The sequence below is a fragment of the Cinclus cinclus genome, chromosome 24, assembly GCF_963662255.1.
Source record: "Cinclus cinclus chromosome 24, bCinCin1.1, whole genome shotgun sequence".
Classification (NCBI taxonomy): Eukaryota; Metazoa; Chordata; class Aves; order Passeriformes; family Cinclidae; genus Cinclus; species Cinclus cinclus.
Window position 1 is genome coordinate 2,452,648 of NC_085069.1, and position 22,810 is coordinate 2,475,457.

The window sequence follows — 22,810 nt, forward strand, 5'->3', positions numbered from 1 at the left end:
CCTGGGGCACTGCAGCCCCTCTGGCACACACCAGCTGGAGGATGGCAGCACAGGGCACGAGCCCCATTGCCTGTGTCAGGGCTTTGCCTTCCCTGTGCTCATCTAGAGCACTTTCAGGGACAGCAGACTGGGTTCTTCACCATCCTGTCTTGGCAAAGACAAAGGGATTTGGCAAGCCAAGGTGCAGATGCTTTCTGCTTCTTTGGGGAAATCAGGAAACACTTCCTGTCTGATGGGTCAAAAGAGGGAAGAAATTCTGGAATATCCTTCCTTGTGAGCCTTGATGGCTGCTACCAGCTCTGCCTGTGTGTGTCAGCTGGCTTCAAAGAGGAGGATTTTGTCTTCCCACTGGTCTGTTGCCACTGCAACTCCCACCAGCATTGCTCTGAACTTTGCTGAATCTGGGAGTGACTGTGGCTTGTTCTTGCTCTCTGCAGCAGTCACTGGCCAGGTGGCCTTGGAGCAGCATCCCAAGGAACTGACCGTGCGAGAGGGAGATCCAGGCACCTTCCAGTGCAGCATGAAGGGGGATTCTATGGGCAGCTACTACATGCACTGGTACCGTCAGGGCCCACGGGGTTCTATGGAATGGATTTATACAGAGGGTGATTATTATGGAGAAGGTTTCCAAGATCACTTTAAGGGAAGAGTGGAAAGCTCCAAGAACAACTTCACCCTGCAGATCCTGGCAGCAAAGCAAGGGGATGCAGCAAGATATTACTGCGGAGCAGAATCACCCTGGAGCAGCTCTGTAGCAGAATGGATCAAAAACTGCCAGATGGGGAAGACAGATCTCTCAGCATTGCTTTCTAGCAGCTGATCCCCAGGGCTCTTGTCAGGCAATGGTAGTGTGCTGGTTTTACCTTGAATCCTCTGAGGGGAAGGGATACTAGGAATTTCTCTCCATGAGAACTTCCTCTGTGAATTGATGGGACCAATTGAAGGCTGGTTTAGTTTTTGACAGCCTGAGAATTCAATTGGAAAAGTCGATTTGCTCCATGAATCACATTTGAAGCAAGTAAACCTCTGCAAAGTTCTCTTGCATTTCCGGCCTTTTACAAGGTAACACCGACCTGGCCCGGGCCCCTCTCGTGCGGCCCGGGGCAGGCAGGGCTGGGCTCGGGAGGCTGCTGGGCCCCGTTTCCAACCAGGAGCCCCGATAACCAAAACGAAGCAAAGGCCATTGCTAAATCCTCGCCCTCCCCCGGTGTGGCCGTGGCTCGGGGGGCCCTGCCCTGCCCCGGCTCGGAGCAGCCCTGGGGTGGCCGAGCCCTCCCGGCCGCCCTCACGGGCTGGGGGGAGGCAGCCGGGCCCGGTTCGGGAGAGCCCCCAGGGCTTTGTGTGCTGGGCAGGGCACAGGGAGAACCCCCGGGCTGCGGCTGGAGCTGGGGGCGGTTGGCACCAAAGGGCAGCCGTGGAGCCAGAGCCTTGTCACCGATTTCTCCTCTGGCTGGACTTTGCGGTTTTCGTCCGGCTCCCTCCAGCGTGGCCTGGGCGGCCTGAGATCCTGACACAGCTCTGGCATGGCCTGGCCCAACTCCTGCAACTTCTGTGTGAGATTTTAACTCTTCCAATGCTCAGATGAGACTTACAGACCTTCCATCCTTCCTTGGATGAGAGGAAGAAGAACAGAAAGGACACACCAAAGTCACTGAGGAGGAGAATAAGGAGAGGAGAATGAGGAGACACCATGATGGCTGGCTGAAAAATCTTTTTGTAAGTTGCAAGGGTGGACTGTACTACACAAAAAATTCCTTTAAACCACGAATAAAACACCATGGGGGGGGGGGGGGGGGTGTGGGGGGGTGTAGTAAGGTGTAAAATGTTTGAAGAATCCTTTGCCCCAAGGGAAAAAGGGGATCTCTGTTCCTGGGAATGAAGTATGAACAGAGAAAAGTGAACTGAAAAGAACTTGTGCCTTTAAGTAGCTCACCCTTAAAAGTAATAATCCATGGCTTTTACATAACCCACGAACACAGCTCTGTCAAGACTGTGAAGTGGGAGGGAATTCATGACAGCAGGTCTGGGCGACTGTTATTCATGGAAAAAGTGGAGTCAAGAGAGAACTGGTTATTTCCTCTCCTGAAGAAAAGGATCCTTATAGCTAAACATGAAGAAACTCCTCTCCCTAAAGTGAACTGAAAAAGATTATTTAAGGAATTGACTGAAGTGTCTCTCTATGTTGTTAAACTGTAACAAAAGGGAAAGAGGACATGGTCTGAAGATGCATTCTGAATTTATTACTGTGTTTCTTCGTGTTGTTAATAAAATTCTTCTTTATTCCCTGTTAAGTTTTGCACCTGCTTTGTTTCTACTCCTAATGCTATTTCACAACAAAAGGTAAATATGTTAAAAATTGTCAGACTACAACAGGTAGGTGCAGGAAACATCCCTCTGGCTTGGTGGCACTAAAAGGCAGTGGAGGGAGGGCTGGGAGAAGGGCTGGTACCATTTCTGGTGCAGGAGGATCTGTTCTGGGAAGTGCCCAGGCTGTTTGGGGAAGTGCAGGTTTAGTGCACATTGCCTGGGCTCCTGTCCAGCATGGCCTCAGTTCTCCTCTGTGCCTCGGCTGCAGAGCCATGGGATGATGGAGATGTGTTGCTGTAGCTGCTAGAGTGCTGTGCTGGATGGAGCCAGGCTGTTCAGCAAAGCCAGATGAGCAGGGGTGACATTGCTGTGGGTGGCTGCTGCAGAGCACCTGGTCAGGAAGAAGGAGTTGAGAAGGTGTGGTGAGTTGACTTTGGTTGTCCTCCAGGTGCTCAGCGAGCTGCTCTCTCCGTGCTCTTTCTTGAATAAACAGGGAAAATATGCAATTAAGTCTTGTGGGTTGAGATAAGGACAGGGAGTTGTCCCTGCAGTGCCACCATGAGCAAACACATGTACTTGGGGAAATTAATTTAAGTTTTTGTGAATCACATCAGAGTAGGATATTGCACGAAAATGTACAAATCTAAAAACATTTAATCTACCCAGTCATTGCACATGGATGGGGAATGATACTCTCAGTTCATAAGACATTTTGTCTGCCTCTTCTTCCCTCTCATTCCCTTCCGCTGCCTGAGTGTGGAGTCCATCCCAGAAGAGACATTTCTCCAGGAATATTTCAACTTTGGTTCTTTGCATTGACTGCAGTTCTTCACAAACTCCTTTAGTATGGGTCTGTTATTCACAGTGCAGTCCTTCAGGAATAGACAGCTTCAATGTGGCTACCTGGTTGTCCCAGAAAAGCTGCTCTGACATGAACTACTTATTCCATGAGAGTGCAGTTCCTTTCAGGAGCCAGCTCCAGTATGAGCTCTGCATGGAGTCTGAGATCTGCTCAGGACATATCCAGTTACTTCTGTCTGGGGAAGCCCATGGGCTGCAGGGTCAATATCTGCTCCACCATCACTTGACATCTCCTGCATCACCCTGACCTTTTCCTTGGGCAGCAGGGTTATCTCTGCTCTGGCCTCTGCAGCACCTCCCAGGCCTCCTTCCTCTGGGACACTGAGCATGGCTGTGGGAAGAGGGAATCTTGCTTAGCCACATTTACGGCATTCTACATTGAGACAGAGGGTCTCTGTGGGTAACAAGGTGCAAGTTGTGCATTCTTCATTCAGTTGTGCTCATGGCACTGACTTCCCTGGGAACCTTCTGGACAAAGTCCTTTGTTATGGACAAGAAAACAGCTCAGTTACATGGACTTCTCAAGGGTACATATTGTGTGCTTCATTCTCTCCCCCTGTACTCTGTAAAATAGAACTCCTGAAGGCTGATCTGCTGCTGAGGCCTGAGGTGAATAAAGCATTCAGGACCTCAGCCCTGTCCCATGCCGTGTGTTAGCTGAAGCCCATCCCATTCACCCATGCACCCACATTTTCCCAGTCTCGTTTGTCCCTGCAGCCTCCTGGCATGTTGACTGACTCCTTGCTCACTGGGGAAGAGTCCTCTGCAGCTCAGCACTGCTGGGACTGAGGACTGCTGCGTGCCCTGCTGGGCTCCCTGGCCTGCAAGAGACATGGACAGAGGCGAACAAAGGAAGGGCCATGCGGACAAGCATGGGAACAGCTGACATATAAGGAGAGCCTGGGAAATCTGGGTGCAATGAGTACAGACAAGAAATTGCTGGGGGGGAAATGTGTCACATGGGCCCCTTGCAGTCCTCCAGGACAAGCCTTTAGTTTCTGCAAGAGGAAATGCAAGAGCTTCTACTCATCATTTCCCAATGGAATTTCCTCCTCTCTACTTTGCTCAGGATTGCAGCCCACATCAACAAGACATGGTCAGCAACAGACTTGTCAAGCTCCAGGAAGCAGCCAATAGAGCGGTCAAGTGAGAATGCTTGTTCTTCCCCAAAGGCATGTGTTTAGCAAAATTACAAAAAAGTATCTTCCATTGGAAATTCTGCTCTAAGGGTCCTTCCATGGCAAGGAACCTAAATAAACTGCAAAGGAAGTTTTCTGCTCTGCCTGACGAAAATTATCTCCTGCAGGGATGGGAATGCACCTGTGAGTGAGTCTTTCACAGGAACACGGAAAGGATGAAATTGAAAAATGCTTCTTTTAAACAAAGGACATGTAAAATTAATGGGGAAAGACTTTTAAACACAGGCTACAGTGATGGGATGAGGAGTAACAGTTTTAAATATAAAGGCAGCAGATTCAGATAAGATACCAAAAGAATGTGTTGCTATTTTATTAAAAAAATAGAGTGATGAAATAGATTGCCCCAAGAATCTTTATCTTCTCCAAGTCTGAAAACATTTAAGATCGGATTAATTGTGTCTGGAGGAATCTATTTCTCTTGGTTTGAAAGACAGGTGCCTGCCAAGGAATGTGGGAACTTCCCTTGGAATGGGGAATACGACTCCCTTCTCTCCAAATTATTAAAATTAGAAATGAAGGAGCCTTCAGACAAAGACATGGGAAAAGGAATAACAGTTCTTTGCTAGGATGTATAACAATTTGTTATAGATGAGTAATGCAATGGTTAGGTCTTGCCGTTAAGGGATGAAAATTATGTGTCTGCTAAGAGAAGTTTTATTGATGCATAGTTACATTTTTATGATTTGCTGTTTAGATGGACACTGTTCTTGCGGTAGCCCCCTTTCTCCTGTCCCTTGTATTGTTGCCCCCAGATGGCCTTAGCAGTCAGGACATGTGAGGGGGGACAGGTACCTGTGCCTCTTGCATGGGGCATCTGGGACGAGGGCAGGCCTGTTACAGGCACAGCTCCTGACCTCCAAGCAAGATGTAAGGAAGTAGTCTCCAGCCATTTTGTAGATGAGGACATTGTAGATGGTCGCATGCTGGTGACGCTGTGACTTTTCCTTCATTCAGCCCTTTGTTGTGTCGGTTAAGATTTCAGAAACCTTTGAAAATTTCAAAGAGAGCGCTGCTTACCAAAAACTCAACCAAACAACATCACTGGCAGCAGCTCCATCAGAAGCAGACCCCAGTCCCAGCCTGCTCTCAGCTGCAGGCACTTTCCCCTCGGGTGCAGTTCCGGGCACAGCCAGCAGGGGCGCTGCTGGCTCCCGGCCGGGCAGGGCGGGTGCGATGATTCCCCCGCGCCTGCAGGGGGCGCTGTGGAGCGAGCTCGGCCGCCTTTTCCCGCTGTTAATGGCGGCTCAGGGGGTGGAAGGGATGGAGAAGGGGCTCCCTTTACAGACCCCAGGGATGGAGAAGGGGCTCCCTTTACAGACCTGAGGGATGGGGAAGGGGCTCCCTTTACAGACCCCAGGGATGGAGAAGGGGCTCCCTTTACAGACCCCGGGGATGGAGAAGGGGCTCCCTTTTTAAATTCTCAGGAGAAGCTGGTCCTGGTGTCCCCCCCGATAGTGAAATGAGCTGTGGCAGGAACCTTGGAGCCACGGCTGGAATGGCAGTGGTGAACACGCCCCCAGGATGGCAAAGAATAGGAAAAGCTCCAGAGATGCAGCAGGACCCTCGGGATGTCAGGCAGAATGGGGGTGTCAAGGTTAATTGTAGCAATAATCCCTGACGCAGTGTCACAAAACAGCAAGGCTGGGCAGTGGCAGCCGGCACCCACAAACAGTCGGGAAACGCTCCCTGCAGAGGGGATGAGGGGTGTGGGTCCCGGGTTTCCCCTGAGGCTCCCTAACTGGCTGATGGTGAGCGTCCCTCCCAGTGAGATCGGATGTAGACGAGGGACCAGTTCAGGGACCGCTCTTAGGAGCAAAGGCTCAGCCACGGTAGGAGGAGCAGTGGAGAACAGAACTCCGTGGTGGTAGTGAATCCTCCCTGCAGCAGCAGCCCAGCACCAAGACTGTGACCACCTCTCCTCCAATCTTCACAGTGAGTGCCATGGAGGAGCTGAGCCCAGCTCCCTGGCCTTGCCCCCAGCCAAAATCTTGTGGTGTCTCTGCACTTCCCAAGAAAAAGCCCTCCAGCTAAGTCAGTGTCCAACTGCTCCCTCCTCTCCTCCTGGTCATATCTTCTGTCTCTAAAGTATTAGAAGTTGTTATCATCTCTTAGGCAACAAAAAGGAGAAAAGTTCCCTGAGAGGAAGAAAAGAAATAGGAAAAATCCTAACCTCCAACATCTGTTAAACTTGGAAACGTCCCTGATTGTTGCAGGAGGGTTACACTGAATGACCTTTCAATTTCACTTCCAACTCAAACTACCTCTCTATATTTCTATGCACTGATGAGTCAGATTTCTCCTTGGCCTATATCAGCTGCAGAGATGTGAATTATCCTGACAATCTTTCAAGGGATAATGGAAGGGGTGAATTTTGAAGATGCCTCACCCATACAAAGAGAGCTTCAAAGAAAGATGGTCCCAAACTTTTTAACACGGGCCAGAGCAAAAGGGAACAAGGGTAACAGTTTGACACGAAAAGAAGGTAGGTGCAAAAAAGATAGACAGAAGAAGTTGTTTAAAACCAGGTGTTTAGAGCTTTTTGTCTTTGTCATGCTGTTGGGAAGCATAGCAAGTTTAAATTTTTTACTTTTATAACTTTAGTCATGTTTGTTTGCCTTTGCCCTGGGAGAAGGGAATTGAAGTTTCTTTTCAGGATTTTGTTCCACCAGGTGAGGCCTGATGAACTTAAAACCTCAACAGACTGGAAGCAGCAGAGAAATACTGAAAACATAATCTGAAAAACTGAAAACATCAGCGGCATTAACAGCAATTAACAAACCATCAGCTCAGATCACCCCTGGCATGGTCAGAGACACCTGCGGTAGGAAAGGAGAGATGAAAGAAGCAAAGAATGAGCAACTAATTAGCATCGAACATGACGAAATTAATATCCAATACAAACTAAACACTAAGAACTGTATAACCTGGGATCAATGAACATTGAACCAATGAGTTTCTCTGGGTTTTGACTGTATAAGTGTCTGAAAAATCTGGTAAAATTCATGTATCGTGGCATGATTCTCTCTGCACATCAGGGCTTTGTGTGGATGGAATTATTTCTGTTGCACCTCCTGACCAGAACAATATCCTGGCCAAAATAAAATAATGCCTTGAGTCTTTCTCTAACACAAGAACTGTGGTTGCAGGGTTTTTGTATTTCCTGTAGATTTGGAGAAAATGTCAAAGGTTGAACAGACTGAAGGCATCACATCAGCACATTTCACAGCTTTCCTGCAGGACTTAAGCAACAAGAAAGAGAAAACAATTAGACACACTCAAGGGAACAGCAGATGAACATGCCCCTGTCACCAATGGGAAATCATAGCATTGCTGTAAACCCAGAGGTTAAAAATGAGAAACACACCTGTGTCCTTGGGAACAGCAACAATGCAAACAGGAGGAAATCATGCTGTTTGCTTTGTGTCCTGGAACTGAACCTGTAAATAAGGAAAATAGAGCTCCACAATTCCAGGCTACCATTAATCAAAATTATTGAGATCAAATCAAATTAAAAGCCAACTTCAGTCAACTATAACAATGATAAACAGAGTCAATTAAAGCCCCATCAGATGAACAAAAATAAATTCTGAACAATTCTTAAACCAGGACTGATTTTTCCTTTGGCATGCATATAGGCTTTGAGGAGAGAAATTCTTGAAGGTCTAGAAAGACTTATTATATATAGTATGAAGATAACTCAAAAATGTATAGGCTTGAGAGATGCTCCCCAGAAAATCTTTAAAGTATTTAACTCTCTTGTTGAGTGTTAACAGAGAAACCAGGGACAGAAAAACAAAAGGAGCTCCTCAAAGACATCAAAGAGGAGACATCACCTGGCACTGAGAAAAACCCCAGATGTTTTTGTTGAAGTGTCTAGCACAGTGTGAACTACGTACACAGTGACTGAAAACAACTGAACCACTGCACACAAACTGTCTCCCTGCCTTCTTTTGAAGGGGGAAACATGGTGGCCCTACCTCGTCTGGTTTTCCTCAGACAACTCTGTGCACATACACCAACTTCTTTCCACGGAATTATTCAAATAGCAGAAAAACCTTCTTATTTCTCCAGGACCAATTTCTTCAAAATTCACCCTGAGATCTTGTCTCTTGAAAACAGATCATTTTAGACATTTGATCACCAGCTCTAATTGAACACAAGTGGGCAGGAACCTTCTGTATTTACATGTTTCCATTTTAGCCCAGCATTATGTTCTTCTCTTTGTCTCAGAGCACAAAGGAGGCTTTTGTTAAAAACAAAGATCCTTTTAACTTCAGTACCAAGAGTGGCTGGGAAGAGATGCATGAAGAACAGGACCTGGAGACCAGAAATGGCACTTCCCAGAAGGAATCTCTCAGCTATAGACATCAGAACAAGGGCTGAAGAAGCACTTATGGTTGCTTTGTTTTCACCCTTTATGAGTTTATTCAGGAGCCCTTTGTTCATCATTTTGGTCATCAGACACAATGCTTGACTTACTGCCTCGCCTATTTCTTACCATTCCTCTCATGTTTTCTACTCATATTTCTGTCTCAGGGATGGCTTAAATACCCTATCTCTTTTGGTTTTGTTTTTATTATTAGTCTGGGATGGTCACTGCCACCCCCAGCTCCAGGAGTATCGTGATGGGTGAGGGGCAGCAGGGATGCCGTGAGGGCTGTGGGCCAGGGGCTGCTGCTTCCTTCTGGTGGGGGTGTTCACCTCCGGAGCCACAGGGCAAGGGCATCTGACTGGAGATACTGTTGCCCTGTGGGTTTGCTTGTTTTTGTTTTTTTTATTTCTTTCAGACTGTGACCAAGACTTGCCAGCTTTCTTCTCTGCTTCTCTGTCATTTGGGAGCCCAGAGCCAGTGCGTGCCACGCCAGGAGCCGGGAGCCAGCAGGACACATACCCTGGGTATGCTCACTATCTGCCATTCCAGCCTGCTGCTCCAAGGTTCTTGCTACAGCTCATTTCACCATCGGGAAGGGCACTGGGACTGGCTGCCCCTGTACTTTTATAAAGGGAGCCCCTTCTCCATTCCTTGGTGTTGGGGAGGAAGAAATAGCGTTGCCTTATATGATTGTTTAGCAAAAGAAGCTGGGAATATGGAAACTGTAGGTGAGATTGAAATGAAAGTTGTGTTCGATTGAGAGTCTGGAGAGCAGCAGAATGGATGCCTGATGGTCTTCTCCCTTTATTAAGAGAATGCCTGTTGCTGCAAACATACCAAAGAGCCATCAGAGACCCCTTCCTGGCAGGACAGGAAGGGCCCAAGATAAGGTTTAGAGATAAGAAAATGGTAAAACATGGTAAGGTAGTGATTCCTATAGGTCATATGTTAATGTTGAAAATTTGTATCTTGTATTAGATTGGTCAGTGAAAAAGTAGAATGTTCAACACAGAAGGAGATTTAAGACCTTGTAAAAGGAGACCTTGCTCTCTTACCTCTCTTGCCTCTCTTGCCACTTTAGCCTCTCTTGACTCTCTTGCCCTTACCATCTTACTCCCTTGTCCTTCTCCCTGCACCCCTCACCCTTGCTTCTACCCTTTTTGGAATCTGGCTCCTCTGGACCTGCTTTGAGCTGTGTCTGACAGCAAGGCCATTTTTACCACACCTGATGTAATAAACGGCAAGCTTCAAGACCTGAATATAGAGAGCTCAACTGAGTTTGTCCCAACCAGCTCCTACACCTTGGGTCTGTAAAGGGAGCCCTTTCTCCATCCCTTCCACCCCCTGAGCCGCCATTAACAGCGGGAAAAGGCGGCCGAGCTCGCTCCACAGCGCCCCCTGCAGGCGCGGGGGAATCATCGCACCCGCCCTGCCCGGCCGGGAGCCAGCAGCGCCCCTGCTGGCTGTGCCCGGAACTGCACCCGAGGGGAAAGTGCCTGCAGCCGAGAGCAGGCTGGGACTGGGGTCTGCTTCTGATGGAGCTGCTGCTGTTGGTTGTTTGTTTGCCTTGTTATACACACACATACTGGTAAGGAACTGCCGTTCCTTTTCCTATATCTTTGCCTGAAATACCCTTAATTTCAAAATTATAATAATTTGGAGGGAAAGGGGTCATGTTTTCTTTTCCAAGGGAGGATCTCACCTTCCTTGGCCGAACCCCGTTTTTCCGCCTAGGACTATCACCACTGTGTGAGGCAGCTCCGGCAGCAGCTGGAGCAGCCACAAACTCACGGAGTATATTTATTTTGTTGACCTTGCTCGCCTGGGGGAATCCCTGAGCAACAGCCAGACAGAGGCAGAGAGAGACACTGGCATCTAAATGGTCTCCATGCTAGAGGATCCCTGGATGCAGCTCATCCCGGGCTATCAAAGGTATTTCCCAGCTCAAATGTCACTTCAGCACTTTATGGTCCTACTGAGTCTCCCCCTTTTAATTCATTCCTCCCAACCCCCCAGAAACCAGCCCACTACATCCAAGGACTTCCAACACATTACCACGAATGCCAAGAAGAAGAGAAGGACAAATAGGCTTCATTGCAAGAAATGCTTTGAAATAACACAAGAAGTACTGATTATTTTTCAGCTTTCTATCCACCTTAATTCCATTGGACTTTTCAGAGGTGTCGTGTAGCCCCCAAGTTCTCATTTACAATTCAACCTTTCTGATATTATTTGAGATCCTTTCTTGAAAGCCATATTGTGTTTCTTCAGGTGGTATGTTGGTGTAAAACCACTGAAGAAGTCATGTGACTGCCTGTATAATCCAAAATTCTGTGTAGTGGAACAGAGACAGTTTCTGCTATGAAATATATCACAGTGTCTGGGGTTTGGGTTTCCACAATGATATAAACAACATAGGGACCTGTACAAAAACAAATGGAGGGACAAAGGACAAGATATTTTGGAAAAGAAAGGAGAGGGATGAGTGCAATTATTAAGAAGAGAACTAGAACATTCTTTATATATTACCTTTTATCGTGGACACGTAAAAGAGCTCATGAGGATTCTTAAGGTGGAAGAAAGGCAGAAGTTGATAATTCTATTCTCAATCAAGCAAGATGAAATCATTGATCTATTTAATTAACTTTTTTTCCTTTCTTGTTTTGGAAGTCAATCTACCTCATGGGACTTGCACTCATGGAGAATTAGGACTAACAGTTGACTTCATATCTCCAGTTTTACACTTTTGAACACCATGAGGCAAGAGTGAGTTATTGGAATGAATCTTAGCAGTGTGAGCATAGATAAGCTTACATTTGGACCAGGGACGACTCTCACAGTTGTACCAAGTAAGTGATATTTCTTTCTTTCTAAAATGTCATTTAAATTTGGGCAGGAGGTGAAGAAAGGAAGATAATGGTTTGGATCACTGTAAGGATTTTCATCTGCGATAATCCCATCAGGGAACTCTCACTCCAGCCAGGCTTTCAAGCCAAATCCTCTGCTTGGATCTGCTCAGAAAGGTTTCCCAGGAACCACGGGGCTGAATCTGCATAGCACCATTATTCCATGATCCCCAAACACCAGCAGGGCACTACTTAGCATGGGATCACTCACTCCCAGTTTGGGCAGCACTCTGGCTCAAATTTGCTGTCAGGTGTCCAATTCTCCAGTGGACTTCCACTGACTGACTTGGGGCTGGACTGCAGAGCTCAGAGAAGAGCTCACAGTGCTGAGCAGTGTTGAGACAGATCTGTAACGGCCTGCTTTGAGAAATTCTGGTTTGACATTGGCACCACACTGACAGTGTCCCCAGGGAAGTAATTCCACTGCCCTGGGGACAGAGGAGGAAGGAGGTCAAATAGCCCTAGGCTTAAATTCTCACAAGTGCCTCATATCCAAGAGCTCCTGGCATGAAAGACAATTGGCTGCCAAGTTGTGTGGGTTCTGAAAAGACCAGTGTGTGGAGTAGGGATTATGAGAAGCCTTAGTAGTTCCTTTCTTTATTTGGAATTCCATGATGTACCATAAAACAGCATATCACCCCAAGGTTTTTTACAGGAATGTGAATGTTGGGGTGACAGAGGGGTTTTGATGTTGATCTGTGTTGTCCTAAAGATTCAGGTGCACCCCTCAGGAATTGTTGCTGTGCCTTCCAAGGTCTGCATGTCTTTAAAGGACTGCAAGAAAAACACATGTTATTTTACGCCCAATACTTTTTAGAATAGAGGGCTCCTCATGTGATTCTAGAAGACTAAAGTGAATGTGAAGTACAACTCTTTGTCCAAAAAATATTCAGAACATAAACCACACAGCCTTTCCAGAAGCAAGTAGAGGTAGGAATTCATGGCTGGATTGTCACAAAATGTATACTAGTGGGACTCAGTTGAGGCTTCTGGGCTCAGATAAAACAAATCCTCTGCTCTCTGAACTACAATTGCACCACGTACATTATTTCTTGCTGAAGATCCTGCCCAGGGAGCTATTGCAGAGAAGCAGCTTGTTTGAATTCTGTCTGTTTGGAAAGCCTGGAGAGGAGACCACATGAAAGCCTTTCAAGGTCTTCTCAGAGAACACAGAATGCACATGACTGACAGGCTCTGACCAGCGGTGGTACAACACCTGGGAAGAGAACATTTGATTTCCCTTGGGTGTCTGGTTGCTGTAGGTGTGGACAAGTGTGCAGTTCTCTAGTAGTTCTGTAGCTGACCCATGAAGCTGTGGCAGAGCACGATTTGGCTTTCACCTCAGTTCCTCAGCAGTGCCATAGGGCTGATGGGGAAGGGCTGTAAAATCAGATCCAACTTCCATCAGTACCTTGGGATGAACAAAATGTTAGACCTGAGGCATCTCCTGACCCAGCTGCAAGGCAGACACCACGCAAAACGAAAAGCCTGAAGCACCTCTCTTTATCCCAGAGACCCCTCAGGGTGCTCCTGTCAAAGCAGACATGTAAATCTTTGTGGATGTGTCTGACAGGATTTCATAAGCTGAGCCCTTTCTGGCCAAGAAGGCTGCTGGAGGACTCCTGTCCAGTTCCATATTCTTACTCTAATTCAAAGTGCTAATCTGAATTAAGTTCTGACCTTGGTTTTTGAGATCACCCTTGATTCTCAATAAATTACCTGATCTAGAGGCAAAGGTATTTTGTTTAAAAAAGTACTCATGGTACCACAATGATTTGTTGGCTACTAAATTATTTTGACACCTATAGTTTTCTTGTAAGACAGCGTCTGCGAGTCTAAGCTATTATCTTTCATTACTCGCACCTCCACTGGCAAGCAATAATGACATAAAAGACAGTTAATGAGAATGTTACAACTTAGTCACAGCTGGGGTACATTTGAATTTTCCGTCATTCGGCAATCAAGCAAGCCTGCAACAAAATCAATCCTGTCCAAATCATGTTTTTCTTCATAGAATTTCCAAAATCTTCCATCCCTCAAGTCATTGTGATGAAATCAAAGAACCTGCAAGAAGATGCCAGCCCTGGGAAAGCAGCTTGTTTGGCAAGGAACTTCGTCACAAAGAGCATCAGCTTGGAGATGCCCTCTAAGGAGGTCGTGTATGAACAGAGCACCCCCATTCTGACATCAGAGGGGTACAATGCAATTAAAGTGGTCAACGTGACAAGAGACACAGTCGTGAACTGCACGGCCAAATTCGACAACAGCACAATAACAAAGCCAGGTAAAGTTTGGTGACACAGCTGTCACTTATTTAAAGCCTGTGGGGCTTCAGAAAGAAATGGTTTGAACCATTTAATTACTTGGAGTTAGGTTTTTTTAGGGGAGAAGTGGGTAGACACAATCTATTGGTTCAAAATGTGAATTTCCTTATGACTAAATATTTCAACCTGAGGCAGGACAGGCTGGAACAGCCTCTCTGAATCCTGAAAAAGGTTAAAGACTGTGTGTGCTTTGAGGGTTTTTTTAATTAAGTAAATACTTGTAATTTGCAGGATTGATTTTGGAGTCCTCAAGGTGATTCAAATTGTGAAACCAAAACAATGCAACTGCATGGAGAAATTCTCAACTCCAATTATTGTTGGAATTAATGACTGATCAGATGATCAGCCCCAACTTTCCTGAAGTTCCTCATTGGAAATATCCAATGAACATTTCTGTTAATCCTGTGTAAAACGTGGATATAGTTTAAAATGCCTTTTCTTTACCATGCTACAGCAGAGGAGGTTGAAGAACCAGTGGCAGGGGCCAGTAAGAGGGTTTGCAACAGCACAGAGCCCTCAGCACCAGGTGAGTTACCAAACAGGTTGTGAAGTTACATTGCTGTTTGGGGGATAAAGGCATGGACATGGATTTTCTGCAGGGCAGAGGAGGCAGAACACAACACATTCACCAGACACAAGCTGCTGTTCCAAGGCTGCTCCTGCAGTTGCACACAAGCTCCAGGAAGCCAAAAGCGACAGAGACAGACCCCGGGCTCCCCTGCTGTTGCCACGCTCTCCATCTCTGCTCCTTTGCTGCTCTTCCTTTCCCTGAGACTATCATACCCTGTGCATTGTGCCACTTTCTGCCAAGATGACAACATCAAAACCTAGACCATGATCTCTCTGCTCTTTTCTGGTCACTGGGCAGATGCTGAAGGGCAGAGAGTGAACATGCTGTCCATGGCTGTGTTGGGTTTGAGAGTCCTGCTGGCAAAGAGCATCGCCTTCAACACCCTCCTGAGTATCAAGTTGTTCCTTCTCTGAGGTAAGGGAGCTCACAGTTATCAAACACTGGTTCCTAGAACCAATTTCATTAAATGGAGTTTAAACCCCCCTTTGTTCTTCCAGTCATGGGGAATGAAGGCAAGAGGAGCCCGAGGAAGAGCAGGAAAGAACGTGAACCAGCAGCACAAGGGGCTGGAACAAGCAGGGCCAGAGCAGCTGACAGAGACCACCCAGGACACAAGGCAGCACCTTCTCCTGAAGACATTGAACACTGGTCACTCCTGCCTGGCCAGCTGATTTACACTGAAGAGTTTTAAGTGCTTTTGCTGTTTGCTCTCCTCTGAGACCTGACGGGAGTGCATTTATCCTCATCCTCCTGCTAAGCAATGTCCCCATTCTCGTGGCATTTGCACACAAGTGTCCCAGCTGCTTCAATAGCTTTGAGAACTCCAATGCTCTCTCTAGGTACGTGGCCTTTCAAAAGCACCTTTCCCAGGCATGTTGTGGTACTGCCTGTGCAACTGCAGTAGTACTGCTGAGGGAATTCAAGCCCAGCAGTTGCCATTTGGAGCTTTGGCTTTTAGATGGATTTCATAAGTGAGTACCGTAGATGAGAAGAGCTGTGTAGGATGGGAAGTGATGTCATTCAACCCCCTAATGTTCATTTCTTTACAAAGCCTGTATTTCTTCTGCCAGATGTATCGTATGAGCATTTTAGGTTCCTGTAGTAGAGAAGAAAATAAAGTTCTACTAGGCCAAAATGCTGTGGGGTTTCTGTGCTTTTTCTTCTGAACCTGGGACAGAGATTGCTGAAATCCAGCTGTCCTCAAGCCCACTGGGATCACAAACACAGCTTTGATAATGTAGGTTTCCTGTTGGCTGCATGTGTCTTTTCCAGAGCCTGTGCAGGGAAGTGTCTCTCTGGCACATTGAGGAGCTTCAGTGAGGAGAGAGCTCGCTGAAGGCATGAGGGAGGAAAATGCTCATAGCAGCAGAGAAGAAACCCTGCTGTTGTTTGGCACTCAGTGGCACGAGGAAGGGGCCACCAGGAAATAATTTTGGGTGGTTTGATGGAGTGATATTTTCCATGGCAACTTGGTTCTTACCTAACAGAGGCCAGCACACACCTTCCCCAGCTCCCCCCCCCTCTCACGGGCTACAGGCAGGATGCTGTGGTCACCATTTGTGACTCAGTTACAGCAGGCAGGATTAACCCTCCCCTGCTTTTGAAAAAACAAGTTAACCACATCCTGCCGGGGAAAGAAGGCTTTTCTCCCTCTGGCTGAGATCCTGCTGGCTTCAAGTGAGCTTCTGCACAGGACACAGCACAATGTGCTGCATTCAGCTTGCTCAGGTCAGAGCCTCAGGCCCTGCAGACACCCAGAGAAGACCCGCAGCCCTTGCAGCAGCTGCGTGAAATTTGCATGGCAAATCCAAATCCAGTAAAATGCTCATTTAGTGCATTTCTACCACCATAATATAATTCAGGGAGAGTCGTTCACCAGGACATTTATCCTGATTTTCCAGTGACAGCCAGACCATTTTCTCAAGCGCTCCACACCTTTTCCCAGTTTCTCTGGCAGATTTATATTTTGAGCATGCTCCCTTAGGTAAAAACAGTGCAATCAGAAGCACAGGAAGAAAAGGTCAATGATTAAGTGCTGTTATAATGCCTTGGTCATTAAGTCAGAATGAAGTCTGGGACCAGGGTTGGATCCAGCCACACCTCCTCGGAGAAGGAGTTTAGAAAGCAGGGGTGACCTTCCTGTACCTCATGACTCAAAGGAGGGATTTCCTTTTGCAGCTCGAGCCTTTCTTGCCCCCAGCCTCCACACCAATCCTTCCAAATTAATTCTAATCCGATGTTCCTGTCCCTGTTTCATCCGTGTACCAGAGCTGCAGTGTGTGTCACATCCTGTGCCACGCTTTGGTACATTTGTATTAAAGCTGCTTCTGCTGACACCTCTGACAGTGGGTGTTTCATTGACCTAAAGCCCTCATTTCAGGCCAGGGTCCCAGAATGGCCCCACTAAGCAGTGGCTTTTCATTTGGCATTTGCCATGCAGAACATGGAGCTTAAGAAAACAGGAGGAGAGCATTGTTTCCAGTCCAATAGCAGGATTGTGTTAGTGTGGTCAATTCCATAGAAGAGGACAGAATCGGCAAGTTTACCCAGGTGAAACCAGCTGAGGAGTGTTTTGCAGAGATTCGGAGCACCACATTTAAATAACCTCTGTTAACCAACATATATTCGCCTGCGGAATTATCGCGACGTCTGAGAAACCATGGTGAGGTGACAAACAACAGCCACAGACGGCGAACCGGGGAGTCACGATGTGCCCCCAGCAGTCAAGCGTGGCCTCAGCAGTGCCGAGGAGAGAGGAGCCCTCACCTCCCTCAGCTGCTGGCAGCATTTTGCCTAAGGCAGCCCCGGATCCCGGCGCCCTTCTGCGCTACGAGGGCGAATTTCCGTGCGCGCCGCCCACGGAGCGCTCGGGTCCCTTTGGCAGAAGGCGCTCTCCAAGCGCGCAGCGCCGCTTTGTGTCCGCGGCCCGGCCGTGGCCGGCGCTGCTCCTGCCCGGGGCAGGGCCCGGGGCCCGGGGCGGGTGTGTCGGGGGCGGGCAGAGGCGCCGGCGCTGCCCCGGCCAGGCGGGGCCGGGCGGGAGCGGCCCGAGCGCGGCTCCGCTCGGCTCCTGTGCGGCTGCCGCGGAGCCGGGGCCGGGCACGATGGCGGCCGGGCTGGGGCCGGGGCTGCTGGCCTTGGCCTTGGCCTTGTGGCCGGCAGGTGAGAGCCGGGCGGGGAGGGCAGCGAGCGGGGCGGGGGAAGGAGGGACAGGGACAGGTATGGGACGGCGACGGGGACGGGACAGGAACAGGGACAGGGACATGGGCAGATGCAGATGTTAGAGGGGAGGAGGAGGGCGGCATTGTCACACAAGTGACAATGTCCCGCGCCGGGGGCACCGGGACCCCGGGACAGCGCCCTCGGTCCGGGGTCGCGCCCTGCCCGATTCCTGCGCTCTCCCTCCGCAGGGCTCTGGGCACAGCTGAGGCTGCAGGAGGCCGGCGGAGGGCTGCGAGCGCCCGGGGACTCCGTGACCCTCTCCTGCCGCGGGTCTGGATTCACCTTCCAGGATTATTTTATTTACTGGTACCGTCAAGCACCCGGGGGCCGGCTGGAGTGGGTGTCCTTTATCAGCTACAAGCAAGGCAATATAAAGGACTATGGGGAAGCAGTGAAAGGTCGGGCCAAGATCTCCCGGGACAATTCCCGTTCTGAGGCTTCTCTCTCATTGCGGTCCCTGCAAGCTCAGGACTCTGCCCGGTACTTCTGTGCCATCACACGGGGACAGGAAACCCAACTGAGCTTTAACACAAACCTTCTGGGGTCTGCCTCAGCACCCACAAAATTTGGAGATGGTGAATTCCAAAGTGGTTCAGGGCTTTTCTTAAGATATCAGGGACTACCCCCGTGCAGCACACATCATCCTGGCCTTTCATCAAGAGCTCCTTTCCCAGCACTGAGGCTTTCCTTCTCCTGAGTCCCAGTTGCAATGTCCTATTCTGTACTGGAGGTTCAAAGGTTTTCTGTCACCCAATCAGCCTGGTGACTGCCTGGCTCCAGTCCCACTCTGCCTTCCTTGGTCCCCTTCTTAAGTGGAACACACAAAGCACCTGGGCTCTGGCAACACCTGTGCCTGCTTCCTTTGACCATTTTGGGGACCATCTCCATGCAGCACTAAGAGCAAACCAGTGATGCAAAGGGCTGATTTTCTTTCAGGTGCATTTCAAGGTGATGAGTTGCACGGATGCAGCTCTGTAATTTGGTGGTCAGCAGGGAACTCTGGGGCCCTCTGTTGCACTCACAGCCTCAAAGCCTCCTGTATTTACATGGCCTGGTGTCAGCAGTGTCCTGGTGAACCCCTGCAGTGCCTGCTGCAGTGCCAGGGCCGTGGAGGCTCCTACAGCCACACAGCCCCTATTGCCCACAGGAGGTTTTCCTGCTGGGCTGACCAGAGCTCTGGGGCACTGAGCATCAGTGGGCTGGAGCTGGGGAACAGTGCACTCTACTAACAATGCACCTTGGAGGGACCAGAGAGACACTTGGGGTGTGCCTGAGCTCCATCAGCTTCCTCCCCTCCTGTATGTTCACGTGGGTCCTAGCCCATGCAAGGGGAGAGTCAGTGAGTGGGCTGTGCATGGGGTCAGGGAAATGGGGTCTCACTGGTCCTGGAGGCCCTTGGGGAAGAGGAGTGGAAGGCAGGGGAGAGAGAAAAGAGGTCTTTTTCTATTTAATTGGATCTGCAACCATTTTCAAGTCCAACTGCTACATCCTTTTCAGGGCTGAACAAAAGTTGCCGCCTGTTTCCAAAGACACTGTCCAAATGTCTCTGACAGGCTTGGGGCCTTGACCACCTCCGTAGCTTGCCTTTGTTGATGTTTCAGTATTCTCTTGGTAAAGAAATGCTTGCTAATATCCAGCCTAAACCTTCTCTGGGGCTGGTTTTGACCAGTGTCACAGCACCTACCACTGTGTACCAGGGAGAACATCCCTTTCCCCTTCCCCTCCTAAAGAGGCTGAGAGAAGATTGAGGCCTTCAGCCTCCTATTTCCAGAGTAGACAAATCCTCCCTGGCCGTGCACCCAACTGCTTCTTTTCCCAGCCTCAAGCCCCCATTCTCAGGGGGCTTCTCTACCCTCTCCATCTCCATTTTTGCCCCCTATCCTAACGATCCCCATCACAAGGCACCATGTCCAAGTACCTATGGAAAGAGGGAGGAGGGTAAGGATGCAGAAAGTCTGTGGAGTGGGCAATGCACCCCAGAAGCGTGGTGGCAGTCAGGACAATGACACTCAGGGCTCAGAGTTGTCCCATTTGGTGGTCACAGGGAGAGCCCTGGGTTTGCTGAGGAGGAGGAGGAGGAGGAGGAGGAGGAGGACACAGGTCAGGGAGGGTGCTGGCTCAGCTGAGCAGCCTGGCCCCTGCAGAGTCCTGGGTTGCCTTTGCTGATGGGCAGGGGTCTGGGAGGGCTTTGACAGGAGGAGGCAGATGGAGAAATGTCATCACTGGGGAGGGAGCAGGGTGAGGAACACTTTGGCTTAGGGGTGCCCTCGCCGAGCTGAGCTGGGATCCAGGGGTGTCCCATGGGGGAGCAGCAGCTGAACAGAGCCAGGGCTGGGGGCCAGGGGAAGGAGAAGCTGAAAGCTGGCCCAGTCAGCTCCAAAGTCCCAGCAGCAGCCTGCAAGACTTCCTGAGAGAAAGGCCAGGGCTGGCCCCTGAGAAACACGTTCCCTTTAGCCCACCACAGCATTTCCAGCCCAACAAACAGTCTGTTCGTGCACCATGCAGAATGAGAGACAGGCAGGAGAGCAGCAAGTGGCTCAAGTTCTGCACCTCCTCTCTGCCCCACCTCTCCCCCTCAGTGTTGTCACAGGCAGAGGGAGGGACCAGGAGGGACTGGCCCTGAGAGCAGTGCCAGAGGCACAGGCAGGGCAGGTGTGGGCAGAGCTGCTGTGCAGGCAGAGAGAAGGTGGAGAGAGGTGAGACAGAGCGGGCCTGGCCATGTGGAGTGCCCTGTGCGTGGGCTTGTTGCCCATTGTAGGTAAGTGCAAGGAAGGGCTGCTGGCCCCAGGAGCTGAGCGTGGCCCTGTGCTCTGCACGGCTCTGGGGAGCTGTGCTGAGCGCTTGCAGCCACACCTGTTCCCTGGCTCCAGCTGCCCAGCCCTGCCTGTGGAGCACGCTGAGAGCAGCCCTGCTCCTCTTCTGCCTGTCAGCTCGTCACCTCCATCCAAGCTGCCTCTTCTGCAGCCTGGGCACACGCAGGGCACCTCCCTGGGGCACTCGGATCCTGGGGCCCAGCGCTTTGTCCTGGCACTGGGCACTCTGCTCCTGGGGCACTGCAGCCCCTCTGGCACACACCAGCTGGAGGATGGCAGCACAGGGCACGAGCCCCATTGCCTGTGTCAGGGCTTTGCCTTCCCTGTGCTCATCTAGAGCACTTTCAGGGACAGCAGACTGGGTTCTTCACCATCCTGTCTTGGCAAAGACAAAGGGATTTGGCAAGCCACGGTGCAGATGCTTTCTGCTTCTTTGGGGAAATCGGGAAACACTTCCTGTCTGATGGGTTAAAAGAGGGAAGAAATTCTGGAATATCCTTCCTTGTGAGCCTTGATGGCTGCTACCAGCTCTGCCTGTGTGTGTCAGCTGGCTTCAAAGAGGAGGATTTTGTCTTCCCACTGGTCTGTCGCCACTCCAACTCCCACCAGCATTGCTCTGAACTTTGCTGAATCTGGGAGTGACTGTGGCTTGTTCTTGCTCTCTGCAGCAGTCACTGGCCAGGTGGCCTTGGAGCAGCATCCCAAGGAACTGACCGTGCGAGAGGGAGATCCAGGCACCTTCCAGTGCAGCATGAAGGGGGATTCTATGGGCAGCTACTACATGCACTGGTACCGTCAGGGCCCACGGGCTTCTATGGAATGGATTTATACAGAGGGTGATTATTATGGAGAAGGTTTCCAAGATCACTTTAAGGGAAGAGTGGAAAGCTCCAAGAACAACTTCACCCTGCAGATCCTGGCAGCAAAGCAAGGGGATGCAGCAAGATATTACTGCGGAGCAGAATCACCCTGGAGCAGCTCTGTAGCAGAATGGATCAAAAACTGCCAGATGGGGAAGACAGATCTCTCAGCATTGCTTTCTAGCAGCTGATCCCCAGGGCTCTTGTCAGGCAATGGTAGTGTGCTGGTTTTACCTTGAATCCTCTGAGGGGAAGGGATACTAGGAATTTCTCTCCATGAGAACTTCCTCTGTGAATTGATGGGACCAATTGAAGGCTGGTTTAGTTTTTGACAGCCTGAAAAAACAAGTGGAGAAATTAGGTCGCTCTGTGAATCACATTTGAAGCAAGCAAACCTCGGGAAAAACTTTTTTCCAGCCTTTTACAAGGTAACACCGACCTGGCCCGGGCCCCTCTCGTGCGGCCCGGGGCAGGCAGGGCTGGGCTCGGGAGGCTGCTGGGCCCCGTTTCCAACCAGGAGCCCCGATAACCAAAAGGAAGCAAAGGCCATTGCTAAATCCTCGCCCTCCCCCGGTGTGGCCGTGGCTCGGGGGGCCCTGCCCTGCCCCGGCTCGGAGCAGCCCTGGGGTGGCCGAGCCCTCCCGGCCGCCCTCACGGGCTGGGGGGAGGCAGCCGGGCCCGGTTCGGGAGAGCCCCCAGGGCTTTGTGTGCTGGGCAGGGCACAGGGAGAACCCCCGGGCTGCGGCTGGAGCTGGGGGCGGTTGGCACCAAAGGGCAGCCGTGGAGCCAGAGCCTTGTCACCGATTTCTCCTCTGGCTGGACTTTGCGGTTTTCGTCCGGCTCCCTCCAGCGTGGCCTGGGCGGCCTGAGATCCTGACACAGCTCTGGCATGGCCTGGCCCAACTCCTGCAACTTCTGTGTGAGATTTTAACTCTTCCAATGCTCCGATGAGACTTACAGACCTTCCATCCTTCCTTGGATGAGAGGAAGAAGAACAGAAAGGACACACCAAAGTCACTGAGGAGGAGAATGAGGAGAGGAGAATGAGGAGACACCATGATGGCTGGCTGAAAAATCTTTTTGTAAGTTGCAAGGGTGGACTGTACTACACAAAAAATTCCTTTAAACCACAAATAAAACCCCATGGGGGGGGGGGGGGGGGTATGGGGGGGTGTAGTAAGGTGTAAAATGTTTGAAGAATCCTTTGCCCCAAGGGAAAAAGGGGATCTCTGTTCCTGGGAATGAAGTATGAACAGAGAAAAGTGAGCTGAAAAGAACTTTTGCCTTTAAGTAGCTCACCCTTAAAAGGAATAATCCATGGCTTTTACATAACCCACAAACACAGCTCTGTCAAGACTGTGAAGTGGGAGGGAGTTCA

General features: G+C 49.8%; 1 protein-coding gene and 1 gene segment (V, D, J or C); both read left to right on the top strand.

Annotated features, from left to right (window-relative positions):
- The window catches only part of LOC134053406 (M1-specific T cell receptor alpha chain-like), a 171,607-nt gene that overhangs the window by 52,710 nt on the left and 96,087 nt on the right, over positions 1-22,810 (top strand). The gene's annotated exons all lie outside the window — the stretch shown is intronic.
- On the top strand, positions 11,495-15,626 carry LOC134053409 (T cell receptor delta constant-like). The segment is given in 5 exon segments: positions 11,495-11,588; positions 13,660-13,929; positions 14,424-14,495; positions 14,838-14,954; positions 15,038-15,626. Coding segments are annotated over 4 exon segments (552 nt in total).